Source organism: Choloepus didactylus, chromosome 19 (assembly GCF_015220235.1).
Source record: "Choloepus didactylus isolate mChoDid1 chromosome 19, mChoDid1.pri, whole genome shotgun sequence".
NCBI lineage: Eukaryota > Metazoa > Chordata > Mammalia > Pilosa > Megalonychidae > Choloepus > Choloepus didactylus.
In genome coordinates, this window is record NC_051325.1 from 13,472,737 (window position 1) to 13,498,917 (window position 26,181).

Consider the following 26,181-nt stretch of genomic DNA (forward strand, 5'->3'; position numbering starts at 1 on the left):
TGTTCCAGAAGTGCCTCATGAAGTGTGAAATTATTGGTTGGAGCACTACAGATCTGGAGTCTGGAGTTTGGTTATGCAGGTCAAGAAACAGTGTTATCATGTCTCCTTGTCCGTCCCAAGTTCTGGGTAACTGACTCATGCTGAACAACCAAATTTATGAATGACTTTACAAATCTGAATATTAACTCATTAATGTAGGGTATTGTTCTAGTTTGCTAATGCTGCAGAATGCAAAACACCAGAGATGGATAGGCTTTTATAAAATGGGGGTTTATTTCACTACACAGTTACAGTCTTAAGGCCAAAAAGCGTCCAAGGTAACACCTCAGCAATTGGGTACCTTCACCGGAGGATGGCCAATGGTGTCCGGAAAACCTTTGTTAGCTGGGAAGGCAGCTGGCTTCTGCTCCAAAGCTCTGGCCTCAAAACGGCTTTCTCCCAGGATGTTCCTCTCTAGCAAGCTTGCTCCTCTTCAAAACATCACTCCCAGCTGCACTCAGTTCCCTCTCTCTGAGTCAGCTCATTTATATAGCTCCACTGATCAAGGCCCACCCCAAATGGGCAGGGCCACGCCTCCATGGGAACAGCTCATCAAAATTATCATTACCCACAGCTGGGTGGGGCACATTCCAAGCAAATCCAACCAGCACAAAAACTTCTGCCCCACAAAACCACAAAGATAATGGCATTTGGGGGACACACTACATTCAAACCAGCACAGGTATCTTTGAGAAATAGAATAAGGGAAATCAAATCTGTAATCAGAGGACTGCTTGTTGGACATACTTAGGGCAACAGGATTGGGAGTTCTTGAATGATACTTCCCACTTCCTGGTAGTTTTCCTCTCTAAGTAACCATTAGAGTTATGATGGACAGTGCATTGTTGCTCTCCCTTGAAAGTCATGGATAAACATTGGCCATGTCTTATTATCTCAATTGTCTTTTAATTACTTTGTAATAGGAAATGCGTAATATAAATAAGTCTGTTGCATCATTCTCATTTCAGCAATTCCTTCCTGAGAATATGCTTGAGTCTCTTAATAGAGACTTGGAAAAATCCACCAGATTACAACGAACAGATGGATTTCCTCTCTCTCAGGATAGCCTCCTTCTCCAGACCCCCAAGTTTACTCATCTCTGTGCACCTTCAAAAGGTTGAGGGGCATTGAAGGGTGGTCACAAAAGGATGGTCGTGTGAATGACAAGGCAGAAATATGAGTTCCTTTAATGTGGGTAAAGGACCGAGGAATACACAGAGCAGCAGCTACAGTGGCTGTTGGAAGGACAAGTTTCCTTTGCTCCAAGTCCCCAGAGGCTAATGATGCTGCCTGATCAGGTAGATCCTGACAGATCTTTGGGAAAGCTCCCTTTGTCCATTTTCAAGGTTGACTTTAAAAAAATAACTTCTATGGTAGATTGATGGTCTGACTTCTTCACCCTTCCCTAGAACCGTTCCCTCTGCCTCTTCTGACTCTGGGCTTAGCCATGTGAGTTGCATTGGCCAATGGGGTAACAGCAAACATGTCACCTATTAGAGGCTTCAAACTGCTTGTGCAATTGGGCTTGCTCACTCCTGCTCTTTGCTATTACCATGAGAAGGACATGCCCAGGTTAGCCCACTGGTTCCAGGAAGACAATGGGAAAAATATGGACCAGAGCCAAGTTACCCCTCATCAGTCACCCTGGATCAGCCAATACTTAGTGAATCTCTAGGAATATAAGCAGTCTCACCCAAGATCAGTCAAGATCTGATTGGCCCAACCCAGATCAAATGAACTCCAAAGACTCATGAGCTAAATAAATGTTTATTGTTGATGCCACTGAAGTTTTGGGGTTTGCTGTCATGCTTCTTTTTAGTGGTATAGATAATTGACATACTCTCCTCCCAACTGTTTGGGAGACTCCACCTCTGATCCTGCCTGCTGACCAGCTAAAGTAACTAGTAATAGCCTCAGTACATTTTTAAGCACTTCCTGTAACACTTGATGAAGCAAAAGTTACTCTCTCAAGTCAGTTTCTGCTGACTTGCTTGTTTCAGGCTTGCTTGGTTCTTTCCCCACAGCAATTCTGCAAATTCCTCTAGAAATACCCCCAATATCCTCTATGGAGATAACCCTGGGTTTTCTTTCCCTGCTGCCAGCACCCAAACTCTTGGGGCTGCTTCTTCTGTCTGACCCCACCTCTGTAAGATCATTCTCCCTTTTTGTCAACTCTATTCTTCCTCCTTGGTGGGGAAAGCAATCCCTTTCAGTCCTACCACCTTCTATGAACCAAAGCACAAGGCTTTTCAGAGGTCAGAAGGGATGAGCCAAGGAGAGAGCCACTGGTTCAAAGAATTGTACCACTCTGAAGGGGAAGGAGCTGGGCTTTCCATCCATCCACTCCCTGTCTGTCATGGGTAGAGTGCTGCTTCTGAGAACATTGATTCTCTGGCATGTTCAGCAAAGGAGATGGGTCTTCAAGATTTGTTAGTTAGTCCCAGATGCTTGGGGCCACAAGCAGACACCCTGTCTGTTTCAGCTACTTCTTGCCATGTAACAAGCCATCTCCAAACTTAGAGGCTGAAAACAACCATTTTGTTCATTTGTTCACAGCCCTGGAATTTGGGCAAGGCTTGACTGGGGAGTTCATCTCCACTCCACATGCCTGACAGGTTTTACTGAGGCTGGAAGATTGACTTGCAAGAAGGTCACATTCACATACTAGCAAGTTGGTACTGGCCATTGGCTTGAAGCTCAGCTGGGGCTGTGGGCCAAGGGCCTCAGTTCTCTTCTGTGTGGCCTCTCCACATGGCTGGAATTTGACGTCTCACAGGGTAGCAGTCTCCGGATAGGCAAACTTCTTACATGTTGCCTGGCTTCCTCCAGAGTGCAAGACTAAAAGCTGCTAGAGCTTTTTATAGCTTAGAATTGGAATTGGCACTCTGTCACTTCTGCCCTGTTTTACTGGTTAGAGGTTGCAGGGTCAGCCCAGATTCATGTAGAGGGAGCAGTATAAGGGCATGAGTACTGGGAAGTGTGTTTCATGGCGGGGTCATCATTGCCAAAGATTACCCCACCATTCTTCCAACTGTGACTAAAAAGTGAGCTTTTGCTGATCTTTTCTGGCCAGCAGATGATGTAGTTTGGTGAACCCTGACCCGGGAGTCAGCAGACTTGAGCTTGACAGCCGACTGTCAATTAGCTTTAGAGACCCGGAGAAGTCACCTGAAGTCTCTATGTCGCAAGTTGCCTTTTCTGGATGAACTTTAAAGTATCTTCTGGCTCAAAATGCAGAGTACTAGGTCCTGGTAGGTCTTCTGTTGCTGGTCAAGACTTCTTATACAACATCCAGTGCATTGGTGACTCTCTCTGAACCGATCTGTCTTGATCTCTGGATCCAGGGGATTAGCCAAGTCACTTATTTACTTTCTGTGCTTTACCTTTCTCAGTCCTCCTTCGGATTCATCCTTTTCACCTGCTATTTGTGAGCTGGATGACCTTGAGCCAGTCACATAGCTTCTCTGAGTCTAGATGAAATGGGGATAAGAACCTTGACTTCATGGGCTATGAGGAGGATTAAATGGAACAAAGTACATGAAACTGCTCTGCAAAATGGTATTCGGATGTGATGGCATTTTCCATCCATTCTGATGAGGCCAAAAATCATTATGGCAGAGTCAAGAAAATGTTTCCATCCTGGGTTTTGATAACAAACACAGTCACTAACCATGGTTGGTTCCTATTTTTCCATTTTATAATGAACAGGAAGAACTACATCCGTCAATCATATTTAACTCCCCAAACATTCCATGATTCCAGGATATTCTTGCAATTAATTCTTGACAATTATCTAAAAATCACTTACTGTAGATTTATAGAAAGCAGTGTCGTAACCAGGGCAAACAAGGGACTTTTATTGATATTTTCTGGAAGTTACAAACAACTTTATATTTATTTTTGCAAATTGTCCTCTTCAGACAGTTTACCAAACCACACAGCGAACTCTTTGGTTACAGGGATTTTATCTCTCTCTCTTCACTGACCAGAACAAGTGCCTGGCAAAAAGGAGCTCAATAAATGCTTGTAGAATGAGCAAATGAATGAATGAATGAAGGAAGGAATGAAAGAACAAAAGCCAGGATTGTGATGAGGCTTGAGGAAAGAGATCTACTGTCCTGATTTTTAAAAGAAACATTTAATGGAGGAAAGTGTCTGTTGGCGTCTTTTGGAGAGATTATTCACACCTCGCTTTTTAGTCTCTGAGGTGTTACTTTGTGGTTTTTGTTGTGATTGCAGCTAATTAATTTGACTTTGAATTATTACTTTAACTTTTAAAAGGACCCATAAGCTATTCCTGAGTTTGGTGTGGAAAGAAACTGCAGAAGTCCATAAGGCCTGGTTAGCCTTCTTAATCCAGGATTACAGAAAGAACCAGGTATCTAAACGGATACATTTTCATCAGTGAAACTACCCCTCCTTATCAAGGAGCACACATAAAAAAGTGGGGAGTAAAGAATCTTGAGACATTGTTTCAATTTATTCTGTTTATCTGATGGTGTCCCAATGTGAACCCTGCAAAATCATGGGAAACTGCAGCTTGTAAACCCCTCCCATTAAACACATTTACAAATTGTGTGAGCTCAAAAATGGACTGTCTTAGCAGACAGAAATAGCCTTGTTTCATATGTTCTAAAAGTAGGGAAAAACAGAAAAGCAAAATAATATTTATTGAAACTTAATACCAGGCAGTGTGATCAATTCTTTTTATTCTCAATTACTCCTTAGAATAAATAGCCCAGTGCAGTTTGAGCTCCATTTTATAGACAAGGAAGACTGAGGCACAGAGAATTCAGTCACCAAGTTAATATCATCCATTGGTAAGGGGGAAGGACGGGGAATCAGAGCCTTTGCTTTAGCTATTGCCCCTTCCTGACTTCCACAGACTCACTGGAAGTTCAACTGTCTCTTCCTATTTTAGCATCATTGCCTTTTGCTATCATTTGGCCCTGTCGTCCCTGCTCTTTAAACAAGGATACAAGAACAAATTCATTTCTGCAGCCCCTATCATATGCAGCCACAAGCATAAAGCTGGATGGCCACCACGCAAAGCCAAACTGCTCCTGGCGACCCTCACAGGGCCCATGGCATCTTACTTCCTTGCTCTGTCCTGGAGGGGGCTCAGTGCCTTTCCTTGGTTCAGGTGTCACCTCTTCCAGGAAGCCTTTTCAGAGCCACCTCCCCCTCCCTGCCCATCCCCAACACCCAGGCTGGGTTAGGTGTCCTTCCTAGTCTCTTACCAAACACCCTGTCTGTGTCACTATGGTTAATTGCCATTATCTATTGAGGTATCTGGCTCCTACATTGGATTTCGTTCTCTGTGCTCAGGGCTGTGTCTGTCTCCTCCAGTTAGTTACACTATGATTTCTCTGGGGTTTGGGGCTGTGTCCTCCATATTTTTGTAATATCCTTACCATGCATGAAACTGGAAAAAAAGATTATCAAGAAGGACACAACAAAAAATGTGACAAATATTAGTATGGTTCATAGGGAGATACTTCAATCCAGAGAAAAGAAGGGGGAAAAAAACACACACATAAAGAGTAACATACATAGTATCCTGAGGACAAGTGTTTTGCAGATGTCAAGGGAAGTACATAGTAATGTTCTCTACAGCATTTGAATTCAATTTTGGATAACAAATCCAAAATCTTCACTATGAGGATTTTAATAGTTGCACAATTCACACATAACTTAGCTATAAGTTACATCAGGAGTTTCCAAGCTAAAATTTGGCAAAAACTATCAAACATAATTCTTCCTTAAGGATCTAGTGAAAGCAGTAAACTGTGTCTTTCAGTCATCTCATTAAGCTATAAGATCTTAATTATAAATCACCTCTATATGTGCATATGTTCCATATTCCAGGGCATATATTAATGTATGCCAAGGGAATGATAAATAATGATGATTCTGTTCACTTTATCACTCTGTGGAAGGCATGTTGATTTGTTGTTGTGGCAGTCATTTTAGTTATTTTAGCGGTTTAGCATCCAGCATCCAACATCCCTTCCTGATAGTGCTCCCTTCTTTTGGGAGGGGTGTACCATCTTGTGACGTCTTGGTGGGAGGCAGGGTCCATTTCCTCCTACAGAAGGGCCAGCACCTCAGATGTCCTGCCCCAGGGCAGCCGGGTCGGTGAGCACACGAACTGGGCACCTGACCAAGGCTTAGCCAGTTGGACCTTCTTTCTTGAGACTTTGAACTTGAAGATCAGAGGGATGGTTGAAGGTCCTTCATCGCCATGGAAACTGTAGTCTGCTGACCTACATACTCCAGCCCTGTGACCTGTCCAGGCTCCCTAAGGCTTCCTTGATTTCTAAGTATTTTCCAAGCCTGCTTCTCCAAACTCTCATTGAGTCTATGAGTTCAGCATTCCTCCAGTGACTTCCCTTTCACTTAGCTAGTCAATTTCCATTTCTTATAACTAAGAATTCTGTCTGAAATACCAAGTTAAAAAGGTTTCAGTTTAAGACATATAAGTGGATAAGTATGAGAATCTGTGTTCTTGTATTATATTTCCCAAGAATTACTTAGAAATTCATTTTTCTAGAAAATTACAGTAATTAACATAAGTAAAACAAATGGAGCAAAGAATTTCTCCATTTTGAATGAATAGTTTTTGTTGACATTCTATAATCTGCATTCATTTTTAGAAAACCTAACACCAAGTTCTAAATTATGGAGTCAAACTGATCTAATATTACATTTAATGGTGGCACTTTGTATACCGAGGACAGATGGGAGGCAACTGGTAATCAGAAAATCTTTCACAGGCTTCTCACCTTTGGTAACTTAATCTCTCTAGTCTTTGTGTATCATCTCCTATTGAAGTTTTACTTATTCTTTACATAGCTTCCATGATTCCTGGTTTTTCCAACGTTATTACTCAAATACATATATTTTACTTACAAAGGCTCTTATAGTATTTACTTGTGGGGTTATATTTTTCTAATTTTGATGTATATCCATGATTCAGTACTGAAATATTAATATTATTTTGATGATAAAAAATGAACCTATATCTAAAGCAGATGACTAGTGGTTGAAATTGCACAGCTGTGAAAACATCTGCTTGAATAAATTTAGAAAAATGATTGGGCTTCTTTCCCTTCCGGCATTACCTTGGTACTAAGCTTCCATCAGACACGTCAAAATGGCTAGCACATTTTCAAAAACTTTTTCAAGTCACTCCTTAAGTGAAATTCTCATATAAAATGATTTATAGTCAAGTTTAAAGTCAAGTATTAAATCTCCTTGCTTGACAGATATTTGGAAAGAAAAGAAACCAGTAAGAAATATTTTTGGAGCAGAAAATAGAATGTATTTTTGGTGTATATGGTTATATATCATCTGGAAAACAGAGACACTGAGGTTCCTTGTTTCTTAAGCATTGGGTTCGGCATTTCACTCTTCTGAAGGGCCATTATTCTTTCTTTCTTAGGAATTTTAGGTAAGTGTAGAGTCTCACAACATGCACATTGCAAGGATGTTGAGTCCAAATTGCAGGGTGAAAGCTGATACAAGAAAAAATATGAATTTATTAGACTGCAGGTTTTTTTTCTTCTTTTTTTTTAGAAAATAAGAATGCAAAGTTCCCATGATCAAGGAGAAATGGACTCAGTGTCCCATGGGCGCACCAAGGAATTGGCTTTTTGTGGCAATATCCATCCAAATAAGGATCCAGAGTGTGTGTTGTGACATCCTAAAAGATTTTATGCCTGAGGACAGACCCAATGGACTTATCTTATAGGCAAATCTGTGGCCAAAAATGGAATTTTTCCAAAAACTAAAATTAGCATAATATTCATGACAATTATGATTAATGTGCAGGTACAAGCTATTTTAGTCAATCTGAAAAAAAATAGTCTTCCCTAATTGACAAAATCTCTGATGAATGAAAAATTAAGTCAAACACAATAACATTTAGGTTATCTGGAAACTACACTGCTAACAGGTCTAAGTATATAAGAAGAATCCAGCTATTGAAGTTAAAATGGAAAAATAATTGTCTTTGATAGCAATGAATGAGTTTTAGAGCAAGAGGTGATCGAATTTAGATGGGCAGGACCCGCCAGGTAGTTTTCCTTTGTTGCTTCTTGGGGGAGTCAGGGAGAAAGGATAAATTATAGTTTCATAAATGTTGAATAATCTGTTTAAGAAGACAGGGAAGACTGGGGCATATTTTAGAAAGATTTCTAAGAAAAGAAGGGTAAAATTCTAAAATTTGGGCACATAATACTTTAGCTAAAAAACATCGTACAAAGCACATTCTCTAAGTATGCTTAGATATTAATGCATTCATGAATAAATGAATTCACTCATTCATGCATTCAACAAAATGAATGCCCACCCTGGCCCTGTGCTGGCAACGACGGATTGTAGAACTGTTGATGGCCTAAGTATTTAACATTAATGATGATACAAGTTGCAGTTTCCACATATGCCCTTGAAAGACCAATTTTCAGCACCACAGCAAAGAACGGGAAAGAGTAAAACTATGATTATCATAATTTAGCTTCAGTAGTTGTTCAGTAAATATATGAATTTGCTGAATTTACCAAATTTTATTGATTTGAATTTACATAAGTAATATATAAAAAAAAACAAAAATTCTAAAGCTGTACTCTAGACATCAGCAATTGATGAGTTTTTTCTACTTATTCTTTGGGGCTTCTTGGTCTCTCATCACATTTTGCTTATTTTGCCACGGTCACTGTCTTACTGAACAACTGAATACGATTTGGTATCATCAGTAGACCATGAAGTTTTTCTGGGTAATGATGAAGGAAAAGGTTGATAAAGTCTCCGTGGTTAGAATCTTGAAATATGCACCCAGTTCAGATTCCATTTCCTATTTGTTACTGAGAAAGGGTGTTAGCTCCTCAGGGCTAGCATTCTTAAAAAAAACAAAAAGCCTGCCCCAGGTCATCAGAGGTGCTAGAAATTCGAATTCTGTTGTTCTCTGCTTGAAACACCCATCTAGTATATTGCAAAATTTTAAAATTTTGAATACAATTATGGATTTTTGAATTTTTATTTATTCAAAGTATTGCATAGTCATAGTCATTATTCTTTTTGATGATCAAATTATCTCAAATTTGGCCATAAAGAGCCCCTTCAAGATGGCTCCTGTGTCTTTTAGAGACTTGTGATCTTTGGCCACTGTCTTACATTTACTTGACATTTCTCCTGCCCCAGACATGGAATCAGCCATTTCTCCAAAGAACTCTGATTCCTTTGGGTGGGGAAGGATATCTGGAAACCAAGAACTCGGAACGAGGTGTACTCACTGTCCCCAGGGTGTCACTGCATCTGAAAAAGAAATGTGAAGTAGGAAATAGCAAGATCTTTCTTTTGAAGAAATAGATTGATCCTGAAATTTATATGGAAATGGCCCGGACCTAGAATACTGGGAACAATCTTGAGCAAGGAGGACATAATGCTACCTGAAATCAAGATGATAAAGCTTCAGTAGTCAAGACAGTGGGGTGATGGTCTAAGGTTAGGCCACTAGATTAATGGAACAGAACCTGGACTTCAGAACTAGACACACACATGTGTGATCAATTGATCATTGACCTAGATGCCAACTGAATTCAACCAAGAAAGAAGTCTTTTTACAAATATTGCTAGAACAACCATATATTTATATGGAAAAGAATTACCCTTGACCCAAGTATGTATTTTTAAATCATGAATTGAAATGATTAAATTTAATATTGCTGAGTTTCTACTTATTCCTTTCTTATTTGGTATTTCTCTTACACTGAAAATCTTGGCTCCTAATAATAGTTAAACATTTCTCGGAAGATCTTTTGCCCTTAGACTATGTCCCCCTACAGAAATGCAATCAGAAAGCTGTTTTCGAAAGTCATTTGCAATAATTATTTTCTCTATATAGTTATGGTATCAATTAGATACATGGTCGGGTTCATCTGTTTCTGTTTATTTTCACTTTTCAGATATGTTTTTTCTTTCTATTTTAATTTTTGAATGTGTTAGACACTTAACTGGCTCAAAAGTCAGAAGGATAAAAAGGTAGAGTTGGAGAGGGCTGTAATCCCTCTCCATTCCAACCCATCTTCCACCCAACCTGGGTAAGCGTTAGTGTTAGTTTTTAATTTATCCCCCTGTTTCTTTCTGGGGGAAAAAAAAAAGCATATACATAGGTATTTTATGTTCTGTCCCTTGCTTTTATAGCTAATAATATATCTGGGAGATTATATCATATCAGCACATAGAAATTTCTCTATTTTTTTAGGGCTGCAAGGTATACCAAAGCAAACCATTGGATGCACTGGATTCAATCAGCCACTTTTAGACATATGTGTTTGTACTACATCCAGTCAGATTCTGTTAGATAATTGCGTGGGTTCTCTCCAGTATTCGACTATCTTAGTTCCCCAGGGCTGTTGCAATAAACTTCCACAAACTGGGTGGCATAAAACAACAGAAATTTATTTTCTCACAGTTCTGGATGCTAGGAGTCTGAAATCAACCTGTCAGCAGGGACATACTCACTCTGAAAGTTCTAAGGAAGAAGCCTTCCTTGCCTCTTCCAGCTTCTAGTGGCTTCTTGGCTTGTGGCTGCATCACTCCAAGCTCTGCCTCCATCTTTGCATGGCTCCCCTCCCCTCCCCTCCCCTCTCCCCCTCTCTTCTCCTCTCTTTCTCTTCTCTTCTGTGTCTTTATGTCTCAAATCTCCCCCTCCTTATAAAGGTACCAGTCATTGGATTTAGGGCACACCCAGATAATCAAGGATGATCTCATCTCAAGATCCTTAATGACATCTGCAAATACTCTTTTGCCAAATAAAGTCACATTCAAAGGTTCTGGATGGTACAACATGGACATATCTTTTTGGGGGCTATTGTTCAACCCACTACATTGGCTATTACAAATAGTCATGGGAGGAATACTTTCCATGTGTGGTTTCATTTTTGTGATGGTGTTTCTTCAAGATAGATTCCTAGAAATAAAACTGCTGAGAAAAAAAGGGCAAATAATATGCAATCTTGTCAAATTCCCTGTTGGGGACTGAATCATGTCCCCCACAAAAGACATGTTCAAGACCTAACACCCAGCCCTGTAGCTGTGAACCAATTTGTAAATAGGAGCTTTGAAGATGTTATTAGTTAAGATGAGACCAAACTGAATGAGGGTGGGCCTTAATCCAATATGGTTGAAGTCTTTATAAGCAAAAGATTTTGGAGATGGAAGTAGAAGCCAGAAGAGGAGACAGAAAGAGAAGATGGTCATGTGACAGAGGTAGAGATTGAACCACTACCAGAAGGCTACCTTGGTGGCCTTCTAGCCCCGAAAACTGTGAGACAATAAATGCCTGTTGTTTAAGCCAACTAGTCTGTCGTATTTGACATAGCAGCCCTGGCAAATTAAGACATTTCCCTTTGTAGGAGTTGTACTATTTTATACTTCTACCAGCTATTACAAGAGCATCTGTTTTTCTATAACTTTGCTATGAAAGCCTGTGGTCAAACATTGGGGTTCTTTGCAATTCCAACTGGTATTTCGGGTAGTTTTAATTTGTATTGCAAGTTTTTAATTCTTGATTTCATTATCCTTATTTGTGGATGAAAGTGGGAGGAGACCAGCCACTGAAAGTAGGGCATTTATTCAATAGACACTTTCACGTCTGCAACATACTTGGCACTCTGAAATTCCAAAGACAAAGAGTTGACTACAAAGCAGGGATGTCCTCAAGGAGTTCACAGTCCAGCAGGAATGCTTTTGAGAGAGAACAACAGAAAGTGAGAAGAGCCACATAGAAAAAGCATCAAAATAGTGATTTACATTTCTTGCTTTTTTAGAGAAGACTTGGAATTTTACAATGGCTATACATGAGGGGTGAGATGACTCTACACGCACGGATGCCTGTTTTTGCTACTACCAAGTGTTGACAGTGTCACATCTCCACTATTCACTGTCTTTTATCTCTTCACAAATTTGCTGCTGCTTCTATCTCTTCTAAGTTGCTATGCCTCCTCACCTAGACTGGAAGTTGTGGCAATCAGGAGGCTGCATCCTATACATCTTTTATCCTCAAGGTTTAAATTGTGCCTTGCACATTGCAGGTGCTTAAAAATGTTTGCTGATATGACAATGGGCTTCATGATAGAAAAATGGAATTTTCAAAGACAAATACATTCAATTTTTTCACTAGATGCAATGAGAGGTATCTTCTTCTACAGGAGTGGTATAGTGATCTTGTGATTTACCATGTGGAGTAGGTTATAGGCTAGACTGCTGTAACCAAGACACCCAAAATGCCTTAAATTAAGAGAGAAGGTTATTTCTTTCTCTTGTAACAGTCTTGGGAGGGTTTGTGGTCCTGATCTATGATGTAATCTGGGGACTCAGGCTGGTAGGGCAGCTCTGCCATCATCTCTGGGTCTGTGCGATTAGTCCATGTTGCTGTGTTTATCAGCAGTCCATTCCTTTTTATTGTCGAGTAATATTCTTTTTATTATGGTTATATCCCAGTTCTATCAGTGCTATTTTGCCAACTCAAGAATGGAGAGAGGCTCTAACAATGAATAAGAATATCTTTCCATGAACTACGTAGGACTATTTTAGCTTTTATTCCATTTTATTTAAGTAACTTTCATTGAGTGCTTCTAGGAGGCCAAATATTGTGTTCAGTGATGCCGATACAAAACCCAGACTCCATCCCTTCAAGTTACAATTCAGCTGGCCTTAAGAACCTACCGAAAAAAGCTGATACATCAAGGCTTCCAGCACAAACGGATCCAGAGACCAGTAAATAATCTTATATATCTCTTGTAAGAAGCCTCCAGACTATTTTCCATCTCAAAGTCTTACCTCCAGGCCTTAAAATGCAAACCAGCCTGAGAGTGAGGTCCCTCAGGTTCTATTTCTGATTCTCTGACAGGATTGCTATGTGATCTTGCACAACACAAGAAAATGCGCATTTCCAGGGACTTAAGAGGCGGGGTCCACAAAGAGCCCTCTGCACCCTCTCCGAGGGCAAATGGCGGGTCACCCCCTCGCCTCAAGGGAATTAGCCGAACTCCTCAACCATAGCCTGGGGGTGCCTCCCCTACTGTCAGAACCATTCATTTTCGTGTAAAATTGGGGCTCCGATTTTGGCACTCGTTCCCTGGTGTGAATCCAGAAGCCAAACTTCAGGGATTTGCATGTTAAAAGCCTTGAAACTTTCCTTACTGAGATGATAGTTTTTCACATTGCGCTGTACCGAAACACAAGTTGGGCAAGCAGACGGGAGAATAAAAGTGCCGCCCCCGAGCCTCCCAGAGCGGAGAGTAGGCAGATCTTGCCGCGCGCTTTGGGGACTCCAGTAAGGAGGACGCTGCGCGCGCCTCGCCTCCTGCTGAACTACATTACCCAAGAGCGCCTGTGGCCGACGTCTAGGTGCGGAGACGGGTTCAGAGCCAGCCCACTGACTCCCACGGCCTGCCTGGTAGGAAGCCGCCTCGCGGTGCATCCCGGGACTCGTAGTTCGGCGCCTGCGTGAGGCGAGATCCTTTGTGATTCGTGGCGCCGGCTGGGCGCTTCGGGCGCGTCCCCGCGGGGCCCTGGCGCTGGCTGGCGGGCGAACCGGGAGGCGGGTCCGGGCCGCGCGCGTGCGTCGCGCCGAAGGGGCCGGCCGGCGCCTCCCGCGAGGCGGTGCCGTCGGTTCCGCGTCGACACCGCCTTCCTGGCCCGCCCCTCGCCTCCCGGGCCCGCCCCTCCTTCCTGGAGCCCCAGCTGAGGCGGCAGCGGCAGCGGCGGCGGCGGCGGCGGCCGGGCGGGGGTCGGCGAGCGGCCCGCGCTACACGCGCCGGCCCGATCCTATGCGGTGACCCGCGCGGCGCAGGCGCCTCCTGTCCCGCCGGCGGGGCCCGGGCTTCCCGTGACGGGATGTTCTCCCGAAGGAGTCACGGGGATGTGAAGAAGTCCACCCAGAAGGTGCTGGACCCCAAGAAGGACGTGCTGACCCGCCTGAAGCACCTGCGGGCGCTGCTGGGTGAGGCGCGTCCCGGGATCAGGGGATCCGGGGGTTGGGGGTTGGGGGGCCGGGCGCACCTGCCGGGAGGGCGCCCCCCTAGGGCCGGTGCGGAGACCTGCGGGGCTGTGCGAGGTTCGGGGGCGGGGGATGCCGCAGACCCCGGGGCGGGGAGGGGGTCAGACCCTCTTCTCCGGGGCCGGCTAGGGACCACCCACCCAATAGCCCTCAGAGGCATTGTTCCGCGGGCAGCGGGTAGCCTGGCCCTCCGGCATTGCCTGCAGCCCTGTAGTGTGATCTTCCCCCCCAGCTTCTCCCTCGGCGCCGGTCTTCGTGGGTAACCTCCGGGTCGGATACAGCTGTGACCGGCCCCTCCGCTCCCCAGCAAATTGACTGGACCCCAAGGGGTCCCAGCACAGGCTTAATTGAACTGTCATCTTTCTCTCTCTCTCTCCCCCTTGTTAAGTGTTGTTTATATTTTTGAATCCGAGACTCCAAGTGCAAATTTAATGTAACTGTCAGCTCCCTTCCCGGGCGCCCACTTGTGAGTTGTATTTTGTTTTGGTTCTAGCTGCTTCAGTTTCTTTGTGTCTTTGGCGTGAAGGGGCTCTTCGTGCCTGCTTGGAGGGAGTGGAGGCTTTCCTGGGTGCAGGGAGGCTGCTTCCCCTTTATTGGCTGGATGACAGTGATGGTGACATGTCTTCCTCCCGTTTTTATGGACTGTAGGGTGGAGGTTCTGTGGAACCCAGGAGGGTCTGGAGTTGACTTTTGATGAAGTTCACTCCTTTGGGTGTGAAGTTTCCACAAGGCTTCCTGTCACCTGCTGCATGTGATCTGTAGCTGGTTCGCAGAGGCTGTGTTTTGTTTTCTTTCTTACCTGCTTAGTCTTAACTTTTGTTTAGGCTGAAAACATTTTTGCTATCCATAGACAGACTTGTCTTTGTGTATTTGGGGGATGAGAAAAGGACACCTCCTGTTCCTTCCAGATGCCTTTTTATTCTTAAAATGAGCAAAAACCACTTGAGCTAAGGCACATAGCTTTAGTGTGCCTGTCATTTGAGAAAATATGGCATAAAGAAATTCATTTTGTAAGTGAGGATTTTAAATGAATGTCTTGTTCATGAGTTTAAAAGTTGCTATTATTTCTAATCTGTGAAATACTTTTAGAGGGGGAAAGCTATTTGATATTGCCAAGTGAAATTATTTACAATCTCAGAGTCCTTGAGACTACACTGTTTTGTTCGATTTGGAATGAATTGAAGTCGGTTACGGTTAGAGGGATTAGTTTTCAAGACTTTTGAAAGTGAAATGTGGTGTTCTTGGTAAACTGAACTTTCTACTTCCTGTAATAAAATACCACGCACACACAGGTTGCATTGTGCGGGGTTCTAAGTCAATAGTGACTGATTAACACCTACTGCAGAGACCTTTCTGATAAAGGAGAGTTGAGCAGCGTTTTACAGCTTTTGATACTTTAAAATTTTTTCTCTGGTAGAGAACTGGGTCTTCTGTTCTGTCCAGGTCTACAAGATTAAGTTAGCTACATTTCGTAAAGGCAGAATCAATTAAACCCAGATCAGTTTGGCTTCTTAGAGATAACCAGTACATTGTTACCATTCTGAGAAAGTAGCGAGTTTTCAAGTCTATGTAATTGTGGTTTCACTCTAAGGTATGTGACTTACTTTGAGGAACTTTCTTTCATCATTTCTTCGAACTCATTATGACCTCAGTTCTGTAACATCTAGAGGGTCTTTGATATTTCCTTAAGTGTATATGTTTGTGTGTGTGTATTACTGTGATCTTTATCTGTAGGTTGGAGATTTTTGTAAAATGTGTCTGAGGAGTTCTAGTTATAATGTTTAATGTAAACTTTCATATGCCACTGTGGTTTAAAGACTTTAAAGACAAATAGTCCATCAATGCACTAGTTCTTACCACATCACATACCTCTATTTGGTTGCTACTTTAAAAAAAGTCTACTTCAAAAACAAAGGCCTCTTGAACTGAAAGGAATTAAGCCAAGATCAGGGAACCTATCTGAAGGAAACAAATAGTTGTTACTATTGTATTTTTATTTCCATATTTATATAAACTTGTGCTTTTCACATATGATAATAAAAAAGATGTTATTTTTTTACATCAAACATAACTGTTGACCCTGTGCCTGCCATTTGCAGTGTGATTTTGCACTAGTTACTTAGCTTGTATTTGACCTCAGGTTCTTTACTCTGTAAAATGTGTATGGTAATGTCTGCTTCATAAAGGTTATTGTGAATATGATGTATAAACTCCTGCAGCCTGAAGTAGACATTTAACAGTTTCCCTCCCACTGTTTGTCTCCCACCATTACTAGGATAGAAGAAGTATTTTGATAGGTAGTTTTTCTCCCTTCTTTCTAATGTTTTCTCCTTTTTTTCTCTCTTCTTTTCTCCCTTCTTTCCAATGTTGATGAATTTGTTCTCTCTTAATCACAAATAGCCTGCATTTGAGACAACTGGCTGAGAAATGCACTATTAGTTCCAGAGAGCAGAGTATTTCACAGAATCATCTTAATGAATGCAATTAGACCTTTCTAAGATAGTTTGGCTTTGCTGTATATTATAGAGTGTGTTTATATTATCAATTCTTTTTTTACAGAGGGGGAAACTGAGGCACAGATTCTGAGCAATGTACCAGATGGTTGCTGCATATTATGTTAATTAGAGGAAGAACAAAGAGCTGTCAGGTTCCCTTACTTCCAGTTCTCCCTATGCTGTTGAAATCATCATTGGGAAAGCAAATGAGTAAACAAAATAGAACAAACATTACCATATTGCTCCCACCCCAGCAAAGCTTCATGTCTAAATCAAAAGTTGAGTGCTTCCTATGAGTCCCAGTTAGGGGTATAGGAATGGTATTGATGTAAGAAGAAGACTAGGTTTAAATTAATAGTAAATACCTTAGTGTATTATGTAATTAGATAGTGGATTAGATGGTAAACTGCATTATTGGATCTCCAGAGGCAAGAGAAAAAAAAAATCATTAAGAACAGCATAGGGAGTGGTGGCTTTTTGAAGGAGGTTTTACTCATGCTGGGCCCTGAAGAAAAGTTAGACTGGCTCTGTCTAATGGAACTGTACTGTGAGCCATGTGTAGTTTTAAATTTATATCAATAGGTAATCAATATAAAATATCAATATTTTTACTTTTTTTTTCATACTAAGTCTTTGAAGTCCAGTGTTTATTTTACAACTAAAGCACAGTGCAGTTCAGATTAGCTTCATTTCAAGTGCTCAGTTGCCATACGTGGCTTGCGGCTACACATTTGGACTGAGCAGGATTTAGAATTTGGGAAAATAGATGGCAGGGAGAGGTAAGAGTTGGTGGTGGGAATATACCTGGCAATGAGGTAGGTAGGTGAGAAAAACCAGCCTGACTCTTCCCAGAGTCTAGTTTGGGGGTGTGGGGAGGGTTAATGTTCAGTGCTGAAGATAGGGTGAGAGAACCCCTGCTATTAGTGGGTCCACACTTTTGGAGTATGTACAGCCCAGGGGTGAGGCTGGAGAATCCTGCCAGGAGAGGAGGAGAGGCAGGTTGGAGGCCAGATCAGAAAGGCTGGAGTTATGTAGCCCAGATCTTATCCTGAAGGTAAGAGAGCCCTCCTGGAGAATTTTTAGCAGGTCAAGTGATAAGAGTTGAGAACTGCCTCTCTTGCCTTCCGGGTGAGGAAGAATGAGTGGGTGTGTCGAGGAAGGGGTGAAACTGGAGGCAGGGAGACCCTTGAGATGGCTGTGGCAATGATGGAGCAGTCAGGCGCTGAGGACATGAAGTAAGAGGTTGCCCAGTGAATGGCGAGCTGGGGCAGATTATAGAGGACCAGTGCAGCAGGAACCAGTGAGTCTCTAAATGAAGGAATGAAAATGAGGTTTGCAGAAGCTGGGGGAGGGGTGGTTAATTTAAAGAAGAGATTTGTAATCAGAGGCCACAGTTAAGTTATATCAAATGATATCAGAGTTTAGACCAAATAGTTGATAGCAGAGAGGAGAAAACACACACTTACAAGTGCTCTGTCTACTGAGCAAACAAAATATAACATTTCCGTTTATTTCCCTTTTTGCATCTGTTGCTCTAAGTGGGGCCAAGTTCACTTACAATTTTAAATGTTGCCTGTTAAACTTATTTTATTGTTAGCATTTTTTTCCATGCTTTGCTCCTCTCATTTTTTTATTAACTACAGAACATTTGTTGAGACTATGTACCGTAATTTAGTTCACCATTTCCTGGATGGTTGTTTCCTTTTTAAACACTGATATAAATAATACTGCTGCAAACATCTTGGGAAGCAGCCATTTCTATGTTTTTATATTATTTCCTTGGAATAGATTGCAATGAAATCAAATGGTTGGATTTGAACATGTTTATGATTTGATTCCTTAGTGTTGCTCCCATCAGCCTTGCTACCAGCAAGGACTGAGACTACTATTTTCACTGTAGTCTGGGCAGCAATACTTTTTTGTAATTTGCCAATTGGTGTGGTGGGTGTTTGGGGGAATGGGAGTGTCATGGGTAGAATCAGAAAAGCTGGGAGGGGAGCCTGGCTAATGACGGAGGTAAGGTTGGTTTGGGGTTCTGCATGCTTAGTTTGAGAAAATGTCGGAATTCAATTGGAAATGTCTGGGAGGTTGTTGGACAGTGGTCTGGAGCTTAAAAGGGAGGTTCAATTGTCATGCTCTGGTTGATTCTCCCTTATCTATGAGGGGCCAGTGTTCCTACCCCCAGCCTACAGATGAGGAAACAGGCTCAGTGAGGTTAACTACTTGCTTACCAGCTCCCAACTCATGTTGTGCTTCTGCTGGTTATCTGATTCAAAAGTGTATTTACATATCAGAAAATATGTTCACCCACCAGAATGAACATGTAAACAACATGTAAACAAAGCCCATCCGTTTTTGCATGTCTTCCAAAAATGTTGCTTTGATGTTTGCTGCTATCTTCCTCGTCTGTTTTTCTCATATTCTTCTGAGCTTATTTGGGGCTATCATATTTGATTTGAGCATTCGATAAAAAGGCTCCTTCTGCCTTTCAGTGGTCATTGGCAGGCCTGCCGGGTGGTAAGATGTTAATGCCCCCTGGACTCTACAGCCAGAACCAGGTTGGGAGGTGTAACTTCAGGCTCAGTCAGTCCTAGTTGGATATCTCTCAGCTGATCTTGTTTGAAGCAAAAGGATTTTGTGTTAATGCTCCCTTTGCTAATCGTTCATAACTTACTGACATTTTTCATCCATAACCTCTGGAGTATAAAATGAACTTTGGATGCATAGGTATATCACAAATACATCACCCCTGGTTCTAGAGCTTGAGGTTGACTAGACTTCTGATGTGAGAAAGGTGAACCAAGGATGATTGTCGGATTGAGCTCAAATGTTTTGTTTGGGAAAACTGAAAAAGGTTGGCTTCTACCTTTTATTCTAAGACGGGAGATAATTACTAGGTCCAGAATATTTTGATTTAAACTTTTATGATTTGTATTTTCATTTTGTTTGTAAGGGCTTTATTTTCATGTGGGCATAAATACTTTTACTGATTAGAGTACTGATCTTTGGTCTCCAAATTGAGTACCAGAGAGAAAACTGTAGAGAATTATTAATTTTTTGTGTGTGTTGCTTTTCAAAATAGCAAATTGATTTAATTTGAATTTTAAATTATTTTTGAAGCAAAGAATGTAAGTTACTGTACTATAAAATTAAGAATAATTAATGTATACATGTAAACATTTAGTAAACAGCTGTCTTGTGCTTAAAATTTTTTTAAGTTCAGTTTCACAAACATTTTTCGAGTGTGTGTAAGTGTGTGTGTGTGTCTGTCTGCTAGGCAGGGATGTGCATTAAGATTAATAAGGTACAGTTGCTTCTTGGCCTTTTGACCAAGATCAAGTGCAGATTACTAAGGTACAAGCCCAGGACACACAATATGGGAGGACAGAGGCATGGAAACAATTAAATTTACAGCAGAGGGTTCACTTGCCAGGGTGGAGTGGGATAAACTACAGAGAGGCCACAGGTGCAGAGGAGGAATAGCAGAAATGACTGGTGGTGGGGAACTCTGCCAGTGCCACCTGAGGGAGTCAGGTCTGAGGTAGGTTCTGAATAATGAATAGGTAGTTGTTCTGGTTTGTTAAAGCTGCCATTATGCAAAATACCAGAAGTGGATTGACTTTTATGAAGGGGATTTATTAGGTTACAAATTTACAGTTCTAAGGCCATGTAAGTGTCCAAACTAAGGCATCAAGAAGAGGATACCTTCACTGAAGAAAGGCCCATGACATGACATCTGTCAGCTGGAAAGGCATGTGGCTGGTGTCTGCTGGTCCTTTGCTCCTGGGTGGTGTTTCAAAATGGCTTTTTCCGAAATGTCTCGGGATTGTCTCTCTTAGCTTCTTCAGCTCCTATGCATCTAAACGTCGGGGTCCTCTCTTAGCTTCTCCCGAGCAAACTCTGGGCTAACATCTCCAAATGTCTCCAAGCATCTCAAAGCATCTCAAAGCATCAGCAGGCATCCATCCAAAATTCTCTCAGCTGCTCTGAGTTCCTTCTGTCTGTGAGCTCTCTTATAGAACTCCAGTGATTTAATTAAGACCCTCCATGAATGGGCAGGGCCCACACCTCCATGGAAATAATTTAGTCAAACGTTTTCACCCTAATCAACAGACTAATCAGTCTGCCCCCACAGGATTGCATTAAAGAACATGGCTTTTTCTGGGGGACATAATATATCCAAAGCAGCACAAGAGTGTACCAGGTAGACAAGTTGGGGATGAGGGGACTGCAGAGAGAGGAGCTTGGGTAAAGGTAGTGATGCTGGGTATCATGGAGTTAAGTGTGCAAATTGCCTGTATCCTGTAGTTCAGGTAGGTGCTGGAATCCAGGGAAGGGTTTTACACAGAGGAGAAACCAAATCTGATGTTTTCTTTGGTGCAGTGAACGGTCAGGAGTCCCAGGCTCCTCTGATTTGAAAGGTGGATGCCGGGAGGGGAGGGCTTCCATCCGTTTGGATTGCAAATCTTCAGGATGGAACCTCGGCTGCCAATGTTCAACTTTCCCACCATGTGGAGAGAACCTGTCCCAGACTGAATTCCACACTAAAGGGGAAACAGAGCGGACAGACCGAGTCAGAGAAGGAGCCCAGCAGGCCCCATGGGAGCCAAGGGGTTCAGCCAAGTCTGTGCCAGCTCAGCCCCTGAATTTAACAGTTTCAGGAGCCAGTAACATCCTGTTTTTGCGTCAGCTAGCTTGAGTCGTATTTCTGAGTCTTGCAACTGAAAGAGTACTGATTAAATTCCAGGAAGAGAGAGGGCAATTCCAGATCAAGGATGGATGTGTGTGTGTGTGTGTGTGTGTGTGTGTGTGTAGATAAGATTTTTATATTTTTTTAAGAACTGGGGAAACTTGAGCTTATTTGTAATTATGAGAAGGAACTAATAAAAAGAGTGAAATTGAAGAAACAGTAGACAGAGAGGGGATAATGAAGGAGAAAGGTGTGGTCTGTAGTGGGCCCAAGAGTGGGGGGCCGGAGCTCAGGCTTCACAGGGAAACCCCTCAACCTCTAAGGCCATCCTGAAGAAAGCACCAGCGGGGTGCTGGGGAAAGTGCTTACTCCACAGCTTCTGTTTTCTCTGCTAAGGTAAGAGGTGATGCCATCTGCTAAGCCTGCTTTTTTGCTGGTATAGTAAGAGGAACTTACTCCCTCTTCTGTGCCATGTAGCCCCCTTAAATAAATGAAATTTTTGTAATCTGGAAGGCTGTTTTGTTACTGTTTTTCTTTTTGGGAGTGATCTCTTAAATGCATTTATTTAATTCGTGTGTTAATTGCTTGCTCAGAAAGGGTGGGATGGGGGGGTGCAAATTAAGTTGTGAGATGTTGCCTGCTCTTCCACTGAGGGACCACCTACCCTGGAGTGGCCATGAGGAGGGACTCAGGAATCCATTGTGCCTCAGTGAATGTCTTTCCTTTGTGCTTCTTGTTGTGGGAGTGTCTTTTTTGCTGGGTGTCAGTCAAATGTTTAAGGGTAATTTTGATTTTACTCCATTTTTGCCTTTCATGAGATCTAGCCCCCTATAAGATGTAACTCTACCATATTACTATCTTATATCCATGTAGCACTCTGGCCTTAGTGTAATGTTTTCTCATCTTCTCATTGGATCTATTTTGTGCAGTCAGTTCACATGAATCATATTAATCCTAAATGGCATTTATTAAATATCAGCTTGCTAATGCATTTTAGGTGGTCTACAGTGCAAGTTAGTTTTTACATAATTACTGCCTCCTGGAGGCATTTGCTCACAAATTTTATTTAGGTGAGGGGATCTAGAATCTATGAGCAAAACCCAGACATGGAGAATTTGATGAAGTTAAAAGAGGAATTTATAAGAATTACATATTATAAAGGATCTAGTTATAGATTCTTAGTATAGCTTTGTTTCTGAGTTAGTTCTGAATTCTCAATTCAGGGTTTTAGCTTTGAGTTTTAGAAAAGAGATGTTTCATAATGCTTTTTATGTCTTTTATATTGTCCTAGAAACTGAAACCACAGCAGGAAGATATTGAACACAATTGTAAGGGTAGTTGTAATCTTTAACAGTAAGTATGTATGTACTTTGATTTAGCTATTTAGCTGTCATAATTGTGCTTTAGTTAAAAGAATCCTTTTTGAAAAGATAAGGAGCCCATTGATATTGTCTTGTGTTTGATTTTAAAGTGATGGCATATATTCATTAACCTTGACCAGATTTTTGAGGACACGTAAGATACTAGTAAGAGTGCTTGTGCCCAACTGAGGGAGCCATGAAGGTGTACCATCCAACCTCCTGCTACTGGAGTTTAATTGACTGATGGTACCAGCTGCTGCTCTTCTGGATCTGCCACCACTTTGCAGCCAAAGCCAACCTTTCCTTGGGCTGCCCCCAGCCAGTGACCGAGCACAACGGGAGTACCTGTTCCTGCCAGCCTGTCTGAAGGGAAGCTTTGGCTTGAGGACTCGGCATTGGCCTGGCTGAACCTTTTTTAGAATCGTGCTGCAGTCTGAGATTCTTCCTGCCCAACACTCCTTCCTTCCCCTCTCCTTTGCAGGTGTCAGACCTGCATTGTGGTTCAAAGCCTTTCCCTGCCTTCTCCAGCTCCTTCTCCTTTATCCTTCACAGGCATTTCCTCCAATAAATCTCTTGCATGCCTGAGTCCGTCTTGGTGTCTGTCTCACAGAAAACTCAAACTAACCTGGCATTCTTTCCCCAGAAGGTGTTGCCCATCCTGCTAGTCAGATTCTTCCAGGAGACAGCATAAACACGTCACATCTTCATGTAGCTTTTCCTCATTCCCTGACCTGAAATTATCTTTCCTCATGATTCCCTTAGCACTTGCACCTTTCATTTAGCATTTGGGCTTTTAGCTTTGTATTGTACCTGTTTGTTTTCCGCCTGATCACCTCAACTAGATGATAAATACATTGAGAACATAGCTTCTTATTCATCTTGATTCCTCTTGGTAACAACCTTCCTGTGATAATAATAATTTTAATGTTTATTCAGCAGTCACCACTGCCATAAATGCTTTCACGTGTGTTAATTCATTTAATCCTCCCAAGTGATATTACCTGCCAAGGTAAATCATTCTCCCCATTTTACAGATGAGGCCCAGACAGGTTAAGAACCTTATCCAAGGTTACATAGCTCTTAATAGACATCTGACTTCAGAGTCTACACTACCCTGCTTATTCATTCTTTCTCTTATTCATTTAACAGATATTTATCCAACACCAACTCTGGGCCAGATATTTTGCACAACGTTAGAGATGCCAAAGCTTGCCATCTAAATCTGGAATTTCTGATTTCTGAAAAGCTGTGTCTAAGTCTATGGGGCAGTGGCTGGCCACCTTGTGGATATTTTGGAAAATTCCCCAAAGTCTTCCTGCCCCAAAGATTGTTTTTACCAGCCAGAAGTTCTCAGTATTAAAGTAATGATTCAAGATGATGAATTAAGAGCTCTGTAACCTTTCCTCTGTGCACATGGTCATCAGACCAACTCTTTGGATTCTAAGTGAAGTAGATATCAGAAAGGATTATTTGTAGGAGGAAGAGGCATAGTGCCAGAGGCTGTAGGCAAGGTCAGGCTTGGGTGAGGCTTGGGCAAGCTCCCCAGATAGTCTTTCATGGAAACAAAATTGAAGAGATGCTATTGTAAACTTTTAAATTCACAAAAACCCAAACTGAGTCCCTACCCAAAAAAAGGAGCTGTTATAACTAGCATTGAAAATTATTTTAATGAAATCCTTGATAGTATTTTCAAAACTGCTTGGAAGAGATGGAACTGAAAACATATATCCTTTTACAACTCTTTTTAGGGATTAACGTGTTTTACTTCTGCCTGGTCATATTTTTGGTGCAAACACTATAAACCTCTCTATTCCTTGGGCTTTATATTTGGTAAGATAAGGAAGTATTTGGGCTGGGTAGGCTTGATATAGGAGAGCTTATACTGAACTCCTGGAGTGTAAGTAAAATATCATCTAGTTTTCCTCAGCATTTCTCTCTGTATGTGTTTCGTATTGCAAATATTTATTTTGGAAAGAATGGTTCCATCCCTCTGTTTCAACTCCTAAAATAAATACATGCACAAACAGACACATTACCTTTAACTGAAGTAAAAAGTAAATAATTAACTGGAAAAATATTTGAAAGTTATAGGAAATAGTTACAGCCTCAATACATAAAGAACTCCTACATATCAACAAGAAAATTATAATAAATAAATGTTCCAAATATATGTTCACATAAGTCACAAATAAAGAAATGCCAAGATCTATAAAAGTGTTTTAAATGTCACTCCTCACTAGTAATCTAAGATATATAAATTTAAAGATTACAGTGTTTTCACCTATTTATTAAGTGTTGTTTTTTTCCCTAACGATGATATACTGTGTGGGGTCCCTAGTGTGCTCTGATTGGCCGGTAATTTAATACAATGTTTCTGGAAAGCAGTTCGTTGATATGTATCAGTGGTCTTAAAAAGGTACATATCATTGACCCAATTTCCTCTTCTAGGAAATTATGATAGATATACTAAAGAAAATATTCTGTTAAGAAATTGTTTTTAAAAAATTAAATTGTATTAAAATTTTTTTATTGATGTGAAATTCACATAACATAAAATAACAATTCAGTAGCATTTAGTACATTCACAATAGTGTGCAACCACCACCTCTATCTAGTTATGAAACATTTTCGTCACCCCAAAGGAAAACCCTTGTACTCATTAAGCATTCTCTCCCTATTCTCCCTCTACCCCCAGCCCCTGGCAACCACCTGTATGCGTGTGTGTGTGTAACCATTCTGAGCTTTTCTTGCTTTTCTTAATTATTCTGACCCACCAGAATGGTCACATATTTGTGCTAGTCGGAACACTTGGTTGCATGTGACTGAAAGCCAGCCTTGAAATAATGTAAGCAAAAGAGGGGATATAATGACACATGTAACTAAATAGTCCAAGAGGAAATTTGGCTTTCGATATGGCTGTCTGCAGGGATTTAAGTGATGTCCAGGCTTCCACACATGGCTACTCTCTCTTTTTCCACCTCCCGGGCAACACTCCTCTCCACCCCTCGTTCTCTGTTTGTGTGTTTGTTTTCTCTGACTCTGTTTCCTTCTCAGGCTGACTCTGCCAGGGGCAGGAGAGATGGTCCCTGGCAGTGCTGGCCGATGTGTCCTCACAGCGACCCCTGAGAATAGCATGGCTCCCCCCTGAGGGCCCGTGCCAGTGCCGAGAGCCACCCTGCTCAGCCTACTTGGTTCATATGCCCATTCCTGTACCATCACTGGGTGAGGGAGGGGGCGTTCCCTGGCCAGCTGGGGTCCCCTGCCCTGTTCCTATAGCCCGAATCTCATTCTGATTTGTATTTTCTTGAGCAAGCCGTTCTGGAAAGGCATTCTGGCACCTTCCACAAAACCAGCAGTACCCTTATCTCTGTCCTCGCCCATATATACCACAAAGTGAAGCTCACTGACTTTTGTGTTAATTGCCTAGATCTTGAAGAAAGCCTTAAATGACATTATGGGAGTAATATTTGAGAACTGTTTATCTAATCGGAGGGAAATAAAGGGTGACCCCTTTAATAAATGGAATTGACC

At 41.8% G+C, this 26,181-nt stretch overlaps 1 protein-coding gene across 4 annotated transcripts in view; it reads left to right on the forward strand.

Moving 5' to 3' along the window:
- The first annotated feature begins 13,777 nt into the window (after positions 1-13,777).
- RALGAPA2 (Ral GTPase activating protein catalytic subunit alpha 2) overlaps positions 13,778-26,181 on the forward strand; it is a 323,126-nt gene continuing 310,722 nt past the window's right edge. The window contains exon 1 of one of the 4 annotated variants that reach the window (XM_037811966.1): positions 13,778-14,047. In XM_037811966.1, the coding sequence (XP_037667894.1) occupies positions 13,942-14,047 (106 nt within the window). In that variant the 5' untranslated portion in view covers positions 13,778-13,941. The remainder of the gene's footprint in view (positions 14,048-26,181) is intronic. The other 3 variants (XM_037811965.1, XM_037811963.1, XM_037811964.1) reach the window with 3 other exon arrangements.